The 14,158-nt window shown below is 36.2% G+C and overlaps 1 protein-coding gene across 1 annotated transcript; it reads left to right on the forward strand.

Annotated features, from left to right (window-relative positions):
- The first annotated feature begins 204 nt into the window (after positions 1 to 204).
- LOC129271052 (proline-rich transmembrane protein 4-like) lies at positions 205 to 4,778 on the forward strand. The gene has a single exon (XM_064095859.1). It carries the CDS (start codon positions 730 to 732, stop codon positions 1,759 to 1,761), a length of 1,032 nt encoding a protein of 343 aa, XP_063951929.1. The 5' UTR covers positions 205 to 729; the 3' UTR covers positions 1,762 to 4,778.
- The last annotated feature ends 9,380 nt before the right edge of the window (positions 4,779 to 14,158 follow it).

The raw sequence follows: 14,158 nt of genomic DNA on the forward strand, positions 1-14,158 counted from the left end.
TAATTTCATAAATAGCCGTGAAAATTAACCACAAGTGGATGGGACGAGTGATACGGTTGGCTGGTCACGGTATTGGCCCTTACCGCTCTCGCTAAATTGGTTGGACTTTTTAAATTACTGTCGGGAAATGCCAGTGATCTGACGAACGCAGACGAGAGCTTTATGCATTCATGTTATTGGTGGTTAGGATCAGACAGTGTTGTCGGACGAGCTTATACCACTCTTGCCCGCCTCTTCATGTCCTGACGTCAAAATGTGACAGCGGTCGCATTAATATCTTGATACATTGCAATTTGTCGTATTCTCACTTCTAGAGCTTACAGAGAGAGGACTTGCTTCAAGTGACCAAACGGATGACACTCGCATAATCATTTCGCCTTTGTGTGATTGTGGTTTAACAACGCCTTCAGTTAACTGGACACTTTTGATTTGACATTGATGATCCAATATTGAGAATACCTTCGTATTACTGCATTTCAAATCAGTTTTGCATGAAAATGGATTGTGAAACAAGCTGTGAGAAGATGATTGTGATAGCTATAGTGTTCGCATAACCTTTGAATTTTCAATTTTCAATGCCCATAACCACAAACTGCTGACAATAACAACAAAACTTCATGATATTTCAACAGAACAATGGACTATCGCCTTTACTTTTCTTGCAAGTACAATAACGAAGTCATCATCAGTCTAAAAAGGGTAAATGTTATAGATTAGTGCAAAATCGCAATGTCAGTCAATCCATTTCCTGAAATGGATAGCGTATCTACGGCTGAGCCTGAACCCTCTCCGTTCGATCCGATACCCCGGGGCGAACCCGTACCTGACTGGGAAGAAGCACGCATCGTCTGGAAGTCCACCTGGAACATCCACGTCTATGGCTTCGCAACCATCTTCCTGCTCTTTACAATATTTTCAACATACCGATTCTTGAAGCTATACTCCTTCAAAGCGGCAAGGATGTCCAACGGGTACCAGCTGAAGCTCGGTTTATACATCGCAATCTGCCTCTTCAGCCTTCTACGGTCGTTGGTTTTGTTTACCGACGCCTATAACTCGTGGAATATCTTCCCGCCCATTTTAGCCAAGGTGTTGTGGTCTCTGGCTTATCCTTGTTTAATCGGGGCATTTACGGTTTTGTTAGCCGTGCTCCTGGCAACAACCAACGCATGCCATCGTGGGAAATCACTCGCGTCGAGCTACAAACATGGTATCGGAATGGGGTGCTGTTTGTTGGGATACACCGCATTGGTAGTGACTGCTGACTGGGCCGTCATGTACAGTCAGCGCAGTATTTTTCTCTTGGTGCTATGCCAGGTAATCTTCATCGCTTGGGGGACCATCGTGATGATTGGCTATGCTTCCATCGCTTGTAAGATCACGCGAGATCTCTCGCGAACTCCGCTTAACGTCGACCGCGGTCTTCTCCGCAGTTTTGCTCGTCTCCTCTGCGTCTGTTCCGTCATCGGTGGGATCTGCATCCTGATGAAATTCTATGCAGCAGTCAGCACGTTTAGTTCAAGGTCAGAGTCGGAGGACAGCCCACAACCCTGGCGTTGGTTGGCCTTCGAGACCACTCAGAGAGCGATAGAATGCTCCATGTGTCTACTGCTCATCCTTATCACTGGTAGAGCCGACCGGAAACGGGAAATCTTGGTTGTACCGAAGATCATGTGTAACGGCATCACCATCATCTCTGGGCTAGAGTCCGGAACCGTACTCAAAGACATTCGCTTAAAAGATAAGCAAATTATTCATTAGTGTATTGACAAATAAACCAATACATCGCCAGTTTTCCCTTCTTCTTTACCCCGATGTCGGTCTCTTTAGGCCAATTGTTGAAGGATGTCAAGATATGACAGAGTCGTTCTGGCTTTGTCTGCTGATAGACCAATTTGATATCCACCGGAGTTCTAATGCACGTTGCGGATTGCAAATCGACAGACCATGGATCATTGCAAATAACAAACAAGTTTTGATCGGTCTGAACTACAGTGACAATAACGAGTTTTCACAATTGCAACTGGGACGGATTCTAGAACAAAGTTAATCTATAGAAAATACCAGACAAATCACAACGAATAGCTGAGAGGACTTTGTCGAAAATTGGTAGACAGAGACAGCTGATCGCCGTAATATTCTATGCTAACGAAAAATTGCAAACATATTGTTTGTCCAAAGTTAAGGACGATACTGATGTTTTGATTCACAGATCTTCGACAAAGACTCCTGTGTCATGAAGGGCTTTTGACAATAGATTCTCTAGGTTCCAGAAAGCGTCTGTGTAGCTGTTGCGAAACCTCCCTACTAACACAGTGCTCAACTTACAACATTATATTGGCTAGCAGTGAAAAGTAATCATGGTCAACAAATAACAGTTTATCATGCACTATATAAACATGGAGCCTGTTTCACAAAAACTTAAACCACGGTAACTTTTATCATGGGAACCTTGATTATGTTTGGCTACTAAGCAATTTTACCTTGACAGTGGCCATGATAACATTTTCACCATAGTTATTAGCTATTGTAAAACGGTCTCATGGTCTTGAAAAAAATTCACTTGTCTCCATTTTTAGTTTATATGACGACTTGTGTAAATATGTGTGGACGTACTTATCTTCTTTTTATACCAAGATTGTGAATATACGCTCTTTGAATAACATGGTGCTGACAACGTTTTTTTTTCTTATCATAAGAAAATAGAAAAATATTGTAAATGATTTCTTTGTACCATCATTGTTCTACAAATTGTTTGTCAAGGAAATTTTTTCCAATTTCTTGACAATAAAAACTCTCTATCAGTGTCTATTGAACGTTTTCTTTTATGGTGGTAAACGACAAAACCTTGTTACCATGGATTTATCTAAAACCTGTATTTTTTTGTAGAGATGGACTAAAGTTCTGCAAGTTTTTTAATATATGAGATGAAATTGCATTTTTTCTGTCTTTTGACATAGCAAACATCATAGCATAATGATGTCTATAAATAAAGCTCACAATATCGATAACAATAATAAAACCTTTTGGTTATACCTAAAGTATGGAGTATACTGTATCATTCTAACTGATGTCGTGTTTAAGTGTTATGTAATGTGTTCTTATATCGAGTGAAATAACTCGTACAACGTCATTTGTCTTTTGGGGGCGGGTGGGGGGGGGGTTAAAAGCTTATGTATTCATATCAGGGTCATAATCGTGGTAAGATACGAAAAGTAAGAGTATCCGATCATGTAATTTTCTGACAGTTTGAGATTGTATTACCTGAAGTATTTAATCATGAGTGACAGTGAATTTAAAAATATTTCATTTTCAGACAGTTAAGTCATTATTTCTATTCACAAAGTTACCTTGCCATGACGATTGTCATTATATAATCAACAAATGATTGTAATTATTTTTCTTTGTTTTTAATGTCCTTCTACCTCTTTTTGAAATTATTTGCACCAAATGACCAGTATTTTGAATGCGGGTTTAGATTAAACTATATTCAAAAGTCTCTAACTGTAGTTTAATTTTATGGAAAGCCAGTTGTGACATAAATATTTAACTCTACACGTTCAATTTATCACCTCATCCTTCACTCAGATCATTCATAGCTGTCTCAGACTAATAACTGAATTAATTTCTTCGCAATGCATGATAACATAACGAAAGAGTACAATTAACATAAGAAAGATTCAATGTTAATTCAAGCACAGAATTGGACCATGACCTACATTTTTTAACCCGGGCTACAGAATACACTTTAAAAACACTGAGTAAAATTCTACCCAATATTGGGTAAAAAGGGTATATGCATGTTTGCTGGGTATTTTCTTTTTCCCCATGTTGGGCTAAATGCATGTTTTAAGGGTAAATTTCAACGCAACATTGCGTAAAATGTACTCAATATTTGGTATATTTTTACCCAACCAACATGCATGTTTCCATTTGATCCAATATTGGGTAAACTTTTTCTATAGCATACTGGCCAATCACGTGAAGGGTTTCTGTCACCAGTTACATAAATGTTTTGTTACATTACTTTGCTATCACAGACAAAATCAAGATTGCCATGGAAGTCACCATAAAGTAAGGCTTTATTCAATGGGGACCCTTGTAAGATCTTGATATACGTAGTTAACTAACGTTTTGTAAAACTTGTAACTTGATGCTGAGCCATTTTGTAACAAATCAGTGTAACTGAATGAAAATTTCCAGGGTTAAGCATACAATCATTTAAGAAAAAAAATTATCTGGGGCAAATTTGGACTGATATAGGCCTGTAAAGCGAGGCGAAGGTCATTATAATGAGGGTGGCAGCAGTACCCGCTGATAGAAGTTTGATACCTCTTTTCAAACTTTTTCGGAAAATGTTAACCCAGATTTTTCAGGTACGTCACTGCTATAAATAATAATATCGATCGTGATAGAGTGTGTATTATGATTATGATATGTCGACACCACATTATTGCGGACCTTTGTAAAATAATATCGTATAATGTAATCACACTATTATCAAATATCTGATGTCGTGTAATCGTCTGTGAATTTTTTAACCTTTATTATTGATTGCCTGACTATGGTATATTTTGTCAGTATCATCTCAAAGTAATTAAGCTGTGGTTATGTTGCCATAGCAACCGTAATGAAGTTCACCTCGTGTCGAATTATGTGACACCGCTTGTTGTCTGTCTCATATCTATATGAACTACAGATAAATGATTTCAACTACCAGACTCACAATTGTGTTGTATGATGCTATTTTTGCAATACTAATAAAATAATGAAGTGTATAAAGTGTAAATGTTATCAGGAAACGGCTCATTATTGTCTTTCTGAATAGTTTCATTATTTTGTTGTTGCACGAGGGGATGAACGTAACTATTCAAATTGATTTTTGAAAATTAGTTAACACTCCTTGCTGAAAATATTATGATTTTTTAAAATCACACAAGTCACACGAACAATACATTGAAAATGTCACCGAAATCAGACAAGGAATAACAAAGCTATAATGATGTTTTAAGTTTTCCGTTATTAAGGTGAAGCAATTCTATGCATGTCTTCATGAATATGCAATGAGCAAGTCTCTTCTCACATTTCACGATGATTTTGAAGGAAATGTGTTTAATTTTACCATAAATCCCTCTCTTATCTTCCCTCTCTTATCACTGATGTATAATTAAGTATTTAGGAGAATTATAGCTAGGGTCATAATTGCTTAAATGCGCACTTCAGGGACCCTTTGCACAAAACTTTTGCCATAAAAAAATCTGGCAAATAAACAAATACTCTGGCAAATAAATTATGCCATTGAAAATTACACACTAAAAAACTCTGGCAAAAAATTTGCCCGAGTTTTTTTTAAAGGCAAAAATTTTGTGCAACGCGCCCCAGATTTCCTTTAACCTTTTAACGTACAATGCACACAGAAGGGGTGAATATGGGGATGAGAACTATCTTCCAAAACCGTTCCGCGGCCCCTTAGTACAGGCCTTGTTATATTTGCTAGAGTCGTAGGCCTACTGGTAGTATCACGATCCTTCTAATACTTTTTTTTATAACTATAACACAAAATTATAGCCAATAAAGACGTGCGTATTTGCTCTCCGAAAATGATAATATTGTCAACTTAATCGGTGTCGTGTTCTTCATTAAAGATAACGTCACTGTAAACATGTGGGTGACGTTTCGAAATTACGAGTTATATAATTAAAATTAGAAGTAATAATAATAAGGTTGCAAAAAGGTTTCATGCCCTCGAGTCGAGTTTCTAGCTCAAGAGTTTCTGCATGCATAATAATTATAAGAAAAAAACATTAATAAGTAAAAAAAATAAAATAAGATAGGAGACTCAGTCTGCCAATTATCCATCTGCAGAGATCAACAGAGAATATAATCTGACCTTGGTAAGGCTCTTTGCCTGCTGATCCACAACTAACTTCCCAATCGACCATTGACCTTTGCAATACATCCCAACCATGGCGAAGCGAATAAAATGATTTTTTATTATAAGACGGCAAACAATCATGGTTGCTCTAGACACTCAGATGACCAATCAACTTAGCTCCTATCGGAGAGACATGGTCATCGGCGGCACCAAAGGAACCCATCCTTTGTCACCTCAGCTCCTGAGTAAAGATTTTGTGCTACACACGATTTGGTTTGCCTGCCCCTACCCCCTGCTCCTCAACATTTCATTTTGTCTCCCTTCTAAATGCCATGATGCCACCACTGGACTTGATAAGGTGGCTCAATCATCAAACACTTATTGTTTAGAGCCTTCTCTGAATGATGAAACTTCTACAATATACCAACACTTAATTCTGTCAATTTCTTCTCCCAAAACCTATCCAAAAATTTGATTTTTTTTTTAAATATTAAAAGGGTAAACATTTTTGCTCATTCTCTTTGCTCGCTCGAAGCTTTACAGAAATGTTGCCCTATCTGCAATGTCTGGCCCCCTCAAAGTTTTTGTTCATTACGCTACTGGGACTTACTACATAAATTCATTCACAAATCATGTCTTCAATAAATCACAAAAAACATGTAATTGAAATAAACTATAAGACTGGGGAAACGAAAACTTCAAGCAAACACAAAGCTTGTAATGACCCATAGGCCTATCCGAGATATTTACATGCATTCATGAATATGGGCCTATATTTATATGCAAAGCACCAAACTACAATAGCTGCAAATTGGTGTTAAATTACTGCGAAAATGGATCAAAGAAACAAGGAGTAGGGAAATGGGCGGATTAAGTCTCATAACCATTTTCATGAAAACAAACCGAGTCTCTCTGAATTCGGATATAATTTACATGCATGACTTATGAAAATAATCACTAAACGTGGGCGTCTGTTTACACCGAGGTATAACAAAATGATCCCCTTTCAAATTTATTTCATATTATTTCAAATTAGTTTTTGCTGCTATGAAAATGAAGCAGAGTAGGATGGAAATCCACCTGTATTGTAACCTGTAAATGTTTTCAAACTCCCAGCTCAAGCAGGTAAGCTTTATATAGGAAATAGCATCCTGTTCATATTTAAAGCTTCGTCAGAATAAGGGCAAACAACTACAGCCCACGGACTTGAGAATCATGTGTCGATCCATGTGACTGTTTTTTGTGGTCCAATAGAATGATTGGATTTCCAAGGTTATCACAGCAGGAGCAATTAGCTACAGAATATCATCTTTCTTATCAAAACAATTATTTCTATATTTACTTCCTATGACAAATCAAATGTAAATCAGTAATCCACAATCACATGCTGGAATGCGTATTCTTAGTTTTATTCCACATTCACCAATAAAGAAGAATCCTGCATTTGCAATGAAATAACATATCCTATTCAAAAAATGGTTTTTATTTTTTAATGTATCATCGTTACTTTTATCATTATCATCATCAATGTTTTTTATTATTTTTAATTCTTCTTCTTCTTCTTCTTCTTTTCATTTACTACTAAAATTATTACCATTAATATTATTATCATTATCATTATTTTTATTATCATTATTATTATTATTATTATCATCATCATTATCATTATCATTATTACTATTAATATCATTATTATCAGTATTATTATTATTATTAATATTATTATCATCATCATCATTACTATTAATATCATTATTATCATTATTATTATTATTATTATTGTTATTATTGTTATTATCATTATCATTATTGTTATTATTAATATTACATTTATGGTTATTATAATCATCATAAACAGCACCATATCATGGGAAATGTTTAATTACTTTAGTAATAAATCAATCTTGATTCAAAATGTCTGATAGAACAGAGTTTCTCTTTCACTGAGTGAAAATTCTTTGACACTTTCAACAAGCTTTCACTTATTCGAGTCGATAACGGCTTTTAAAGATATCACTTTTATAAAACAGAAAACTTTCAACTGGTTTCTCATTTCAATGAAGAATCTTACCCAGGTACCAAAAACCTATATCCTTCGCGCCTCCTCTATAAATCTGCAATTTTCATAAGAATTTATATAGCTGAATTAAGGAGACGAAAGGTATATAGTTAGTAATCAATACTGTATAGATACCTGTTTGTGATTTTTTATTTGGGGGTTGGGTTAAAGCCTGGTTTAATTCTTTATCATCAGAATAATCCCTATATATTTCATAGTTGTCTGAAAACGTTTGCGCTTCCAGACGAAGTTTGTCTGGAACGCCACTAAGTACATTAATCAAGGCGGATTTTATTGCCTATGAAAACCAAAAGAGTAATTTTACCCCTCCCCCCTTTATCAGTAAAAAAACTTGATATTCGAACTTAATGCAATCGAACTAAACTTGTCTTATCGATTATAGATAATGGTATCATCATTTCAGTCACATCAAAATGCTATTATTTCAACAATATTCATGATTTAATTGCCAACACGGTCATGAAGTAAAAGAATATAAATATCCCGGGGAGAAATCTGTTTGCCAGATCATCTAATCCCTCTTTCATCCCAAAGTGAAAGCAGACTTGGACTGGATTGGAAAGCACGTGGCATTACATCTGGACTGGTGAACCGTATTTCAAATGAACTTTTCCGGCTCGAATGTAATCACTTTTCCACGTAACGATTTCCATACCATGAATGCAGTTAGTTCAATTTATTTTGTCATGACCGTCTTCGCCTCACATCATTGCTTATGATTAACACTCTAAGTTATAACATAAAACCGAGGATGACTCTTGACGATGGGGGAAAGCATACAATTTGTAAACACACCCTCAAACTGTGGCGCCGGTAGAATATTCAATAACCCACAGCTTCACCATCCATTAGCATCAAATTAGGTGTGAACTGTATAATAATAATTCGTATTGACGGTATTGTATTTTATTGCATGGCTAATTTTTTTTTTGTATTTTACTGACAGGGGCAGTGCTTACATGGTTTCAACCAGTAGCGGATCCAAGGGGGGGGGGCACATCCGGCCCGTGCCCCACCTTTTGAGAGTCATAGCCAATATTTTTTTTTGCTTGCCAAATTTTACGTAGGACAAAATTACCTTCATTATTTTAGTGTAAACTTTAATTTTTTTTTGTTCGTCAAATTTTCATATGGAAAATGTGCCCTCCTTTTTGAAAATCCTGGATCCGCCCCTGGGGGGCGTTTCATGAAAGGACTTGTCGGACGTTTTATCCGACAAGTCCCATTTTATCCGACAGTTACCATAGTTACAGTACCTCTCAGCCAATCAACATCAGAGAAAGATGTCAGATCTGACAACTTGTCGGATGAAATTGTTGATGAAACACTCCCCTGGTTTCAACCATCCCAGTCATGCCATGATTTTTTTTTAATTTCGACATTTTAATTTGTATTGAAAGGGCAGGGGTCGCGGAAAGGTTTGAAAGTGGGGGGGGGGGGGGGTTGTGGGGGGCTGACCATGAAGAAAGTCAGAATCAGGATGGTCTTTTTACATTTTTGCACTCGTTTATGAAGGTGTGGGCTGACGCCTTATCCAACTCTGGGTAGATTTCAACCAAGGAGATATAGGTGATATCTCCTTGTTTCAACCAATACTGTGTAGTTTTCACTCAAAGCACACACTATTGGTTTAAAACTACTCAGATTTGGATAAAGTTTTAACCAATTGTTGTGTGGAAATTATATTGCCCAGCAATTTCAAGAGTGTAACATTGAAAATTTCATCAAAATCGGATATAAAATAAGAAAGTTATGACAGTTTTAAGTTTCCTTAACTTCACAAAACAGTTATATGCACGTCCTGGTCGGTATGCAAATGAGGGGACTGAAGACATCACTCACTCACTATTTCTTTTGTATTTTTTATATGAAATATTCGATGTTTTTCTTCATTTTCCTATGAAACAAATTTGTATTCCTCTCTGAACGTGTGGCATTATAAAAAAGGACGGGATTTCTTTTTTTTCTTTTTAAAGAAGGTAACAATTTCTTGGGGATTTTTTAAATGCAAAACGTGGAATACTATCATTTATAATTGGGGGATATCCCTGATGAGATCGAGAATGGAGAGACACTGTTTATGGGGGGCAAATAGGGTGAGTATACGTGACCCCTCCCCCCCCCCCCCCCAAACAAAGCTGCATGGATGAGGTATGTGGGGGCAATATTGGTGTGGGCGTGGGGAGTATATTGCCGGTGGCTCTTGGGGAATAGCGAATCATTTACTCCTCCCGCTATATACTTTTGAATAATGTAAATGAGCCCCATACAGTGCCCTGGATAAGGGTGAAAATGAGCCCCTACCCTGGAAAGGTATGAAATGGAGAAACCTGACAATAATGTGTTTGATTGCTAAATGCTCTATTAGGTGACTTAGCGAGGAAGTGATTGAGATTTATTTATGATCCGTGTCTGTAATATCAGATGGCCTCCTACCAAATCTAGGTGAGTTACACAAGATCTCAAATTGTCGTGTTGACAAGAACGTGAAAAGAAGAACTCATCTTCAAAATATATTAATATTATGCTTCCCTTTAAAAAATATCGGGTAAAAATGCTCCATCGGGGTAGTTATGTGTCCAACCAACATTGGGCATTTCTTTTGGGCATTTTTATTTATCCAGTGTGATGAAAATTTTGCCCATTCTAACGTAATTGCTGCTTGTTTTTTAACCTTACTGACGATATGCTTCCCGCATTGGGTAAAATACTGCCCCAAATTGGTTGGACACATAATTACCCTCGTCCTGTTTAAAATTTTACTCAATATATTTTTTTACAGTGTTAAGCATTTTGCGTTGCCTGTTTCCAAGCCTAGCAATTTACAATTGTCTAAAGTTGATCGATTTTAAAGCTCCTCAGATTAAAAAGATAGATTGTCAGAGATGAACGGTGTCTGGTACAAAATGACTTTGTAGATTTCTGTCAAATGGAAAAGGACTAGATTCAATTTTTCAAAGGGCAAACTTTGTCTCATTATTGCAACAAACTCTTCAATTTTTAATACAATCTATGATTGTCCCTCTGACGGGATAAATGTACTTATCATTGTTATTTGAGTGGATTGTTTTTATAAGAGAAATATAATTTGTTTTCATATCAACTTGCAGATTGTAAATTGGGGGCGGATCCAGGATTTTCCAGGGGCATTTTTGTTCAGAAAATGTTTGACATGTCCAGAAATCTAAAAAATAAATAAATAAATAAAAAAACATAAAAAGGGTATTCACTTGCGTATATGCACGATATTTTCTACGCAAAAAATATTACTGCTCTACATAAAGGGGGTGGGACACGTGCCGGATTTGCCCCCTCCCCCCGATCCGCCACTGATTATAGATCAATTTAAATTACATGTTATGCAAAAGACGACAAAATAGCACGCCGCTATGCGCTATGAATATAAATGAATTATAATGTCATGATATGGAATTGACCAAATGAACTTTAGCATTGACTGAAAATGTTAATAAAAGGAACATTTTTGATGAAAAATGTAAGGCTATTCCACAACCAGGAGAAGAATGTGTTATGATGATAAATTATTTTTTATATAGCATTTGGTCTTACTTAAAAAAGAATAAGGTTTGTGAAATTTGAATAGTCTTCATTTTCTTCCTGCATGTGGTAAATTATATGAAACGGGCAATTTGACAAATCACTTTAAAAAAAATAATCTAATTGTTTATGTGTGTGAGGGGGAGGTGAAGGACTTCTGTCTCATATTTTGTGATACAGTTTTTTTTTCAATTATGTAATTGTTCTCTCTTATCACCGAAGATACGGCTTGTCTCTTCACGAACTCAACATCACCCGGCCTACATTTTTTAAACCTAAGATGCAGTTAAGTTTATTGCTTGACAATCTCTCCCCGCGCGCAAAAAAAATCTTTATGTCTAATAATACATCCATGATACATCAGGGAAGAATGAAACGAATGGGGGTGGTAATTAGACATGTTTACAGTGTAAACATTCTTTTAGTCGATGTGTGTGAATGCCTTCAGTTCATCTAATTACTAGGTGCTAATTAATTTGAAATTATGCCTGGACCCTGCATGCCGACTGAGCTGACCTGCTTGTTTCCATTCTTATTGTCGTTGTTGTTGTTATATTTTAGTTTATTAACAACATCACTGTTTCCAGCAAGAACATCATCACCATCATAAATTATAGCGAATACTATCATCTGCATCCTTCTTCATCGCATTCTTCTCCTTCTACTTTTTCAATATTACAATCACAACAGATATCGTCATTATCATTACTGACAATTTCTCGAGAAAAGTCCTGTTATATTCTCACTCCCCCTCTCTCTTTCTTCCCCCTCTCTATTTCCCTAACCCCATCTCTCTTCTCCTCTCTCTTTCACTTCTTCCTTCTCTCCTTTTCTCACTGCCAATTTACAAATCAATCATGTGAAGCCTGCGTGTGAGATTAGAAGAGCTTCAAAATAAGTAATTACCTGTCCATCAAGAATTTTCTATAAATTGATAAGATTATCCGGACTATGTGGTTTTCATGCAACATCTTCAGCTCAATTGCATGGCTATAAGCTAGGCCGAAATAAGTGATATTTATTCATCTAGATCTCTTTTTGAATTAATCATCGTGATGATTGTGCGTGTTTTTGTGAAGGCAAGAAATAAGGTTTGAAAAAAAAACTCGACAAGACCCAAATATATATTTTTTGATGAAGTTATAATCCTTTATACGAGAAAAATAAACGGTTGGTTATTTTATAGAGCTTGCTCCGTGGTTATATATTTCAGTATGACTGGACATAATGTTTCGTTGGCGACGCAAACCTGTTACAATTGAAAATATGTTACATGGGGTGTCAGAGACTAAGAAAAATATTAATCCATCCGAAGCTCTGATCATGGACATCTCCTAACAAAGAGAGGGAGAAAGAGGGGGGGGGGGGGGGCAGGGAAAGAAAGAGATGAAGTGGAGATGTCTTGAATAAAAAGTCTCAAAATGAAAGATTTTGGAGAGTGGAAAATGTCGGGACTGCATTTAAGAAGTCTTTTAAAGGTCAAGTCCATCCCAGAAAGATGTTGATTTGAATAAATCGAGAAAAATCTAACAAGCATAACGCTGAAAAATTCATCAAAATCAGATGTAAAATAAGAAAGTTATGACATTTTAAAGTTTCTCATATTTTTCTCAAAACAGTTATATGCACAACTCAGTGATATGCAAATGCGAGAGGCTATGATGTCCATTACTCACTATTTCTTTTGTTTTTTATTGTTTTAATTATACAATATATCAATTTATGCAGAATTGACAATAATGTAAAACTTGACTGAAGTACATAATGTTAAACAATGTTAATTCCACAAGTTCAGAGAGGAATAAAACTCAATTTCAAATGACATGGGTGAGAAAATCAGAATATTTCATATTTCAGATAATAAAATACAAAAGAAATAGTGAGTGCGTGATGTTATCAGTCCCCTCATTTGCATACTGGCCAGGATGTGCATATAACTGTTGTGTGAAATTAAGCTAAACTTTAAATGTCATAACTTTCTTATTTTACATCCGATTTTGATGAAATTTTCAGTGTTATGATTGTTGGTTTTTTCTATTTTTATTCAAATCAAATTTTTGTCGGGGTGGACTTGTCCTTTGAGACACGGCGAGAATAGAGAAAATCGCTTACATAATATGAGGCGACGAATTTGTTTGTAAAAATCCTTAACCCTCACCCCCCCTCCCAATTTTTAACATGACATGCAATAGTGGTATCAAGGGAGCGTTTCCATGAAAGAACTTGCCGGACATTTTATCCGACAGTTACCGGGGAGCAGTGCTTTTCAGCCAATCAGAATCAAGAAAAGATGTCAGATCTGACAACTTTGTCGGACAAAAATGTTGATGAAACAGTCCCCTGGATGCGCGAATCTATTGTATTTGCTGCACCGACGTAAAACGCATCAACAATAAATCTTGCGCGCGCATGAAAAGTAAGTGGCATATGCATAGAAACGCCAGTGTTTCTTGACAGGTACAGTGAATACATTATTATTCTACCTCAAATGCGATTATAAGCGCGGTCACACATCAAAATACTTGCCATGTGAAGAAGGTTATAAAATTTTGTCAGTCATGTAACATAGGGTAGAAAAACGAAAAAGATGGAAAGACTCAAGCTAATTCCTTTGTAGAATACTTCTCTTAAAAAGGTTTCCTGTT

This window comes from Lytechinus pictus, chromosome 2 (genome assembly GCF_037042905.1).
Source record: "Lytechinus pictus isolate F3 Inbred chromosome 2, Lp3.0, whole genome shotgun sequence".
In the NCBI taxonomy this organism is placed as follows: Eukaryota; Metazoa; Echinodermata; class Echinoidea; order Temnopleuroida; family Toxopneustidae; genus Lytechinus; species Lytechinus pictus.

Bases quoted from the DNA above. Each gene is read 5' to 3' on its own strand.
- LOC129271052 (XM_064095859.1), top strand. From the start codon at position 730: ATGTCAGTCAATCCATTTCCTGAAATGGATAGCGTATCTACGGCTGAG.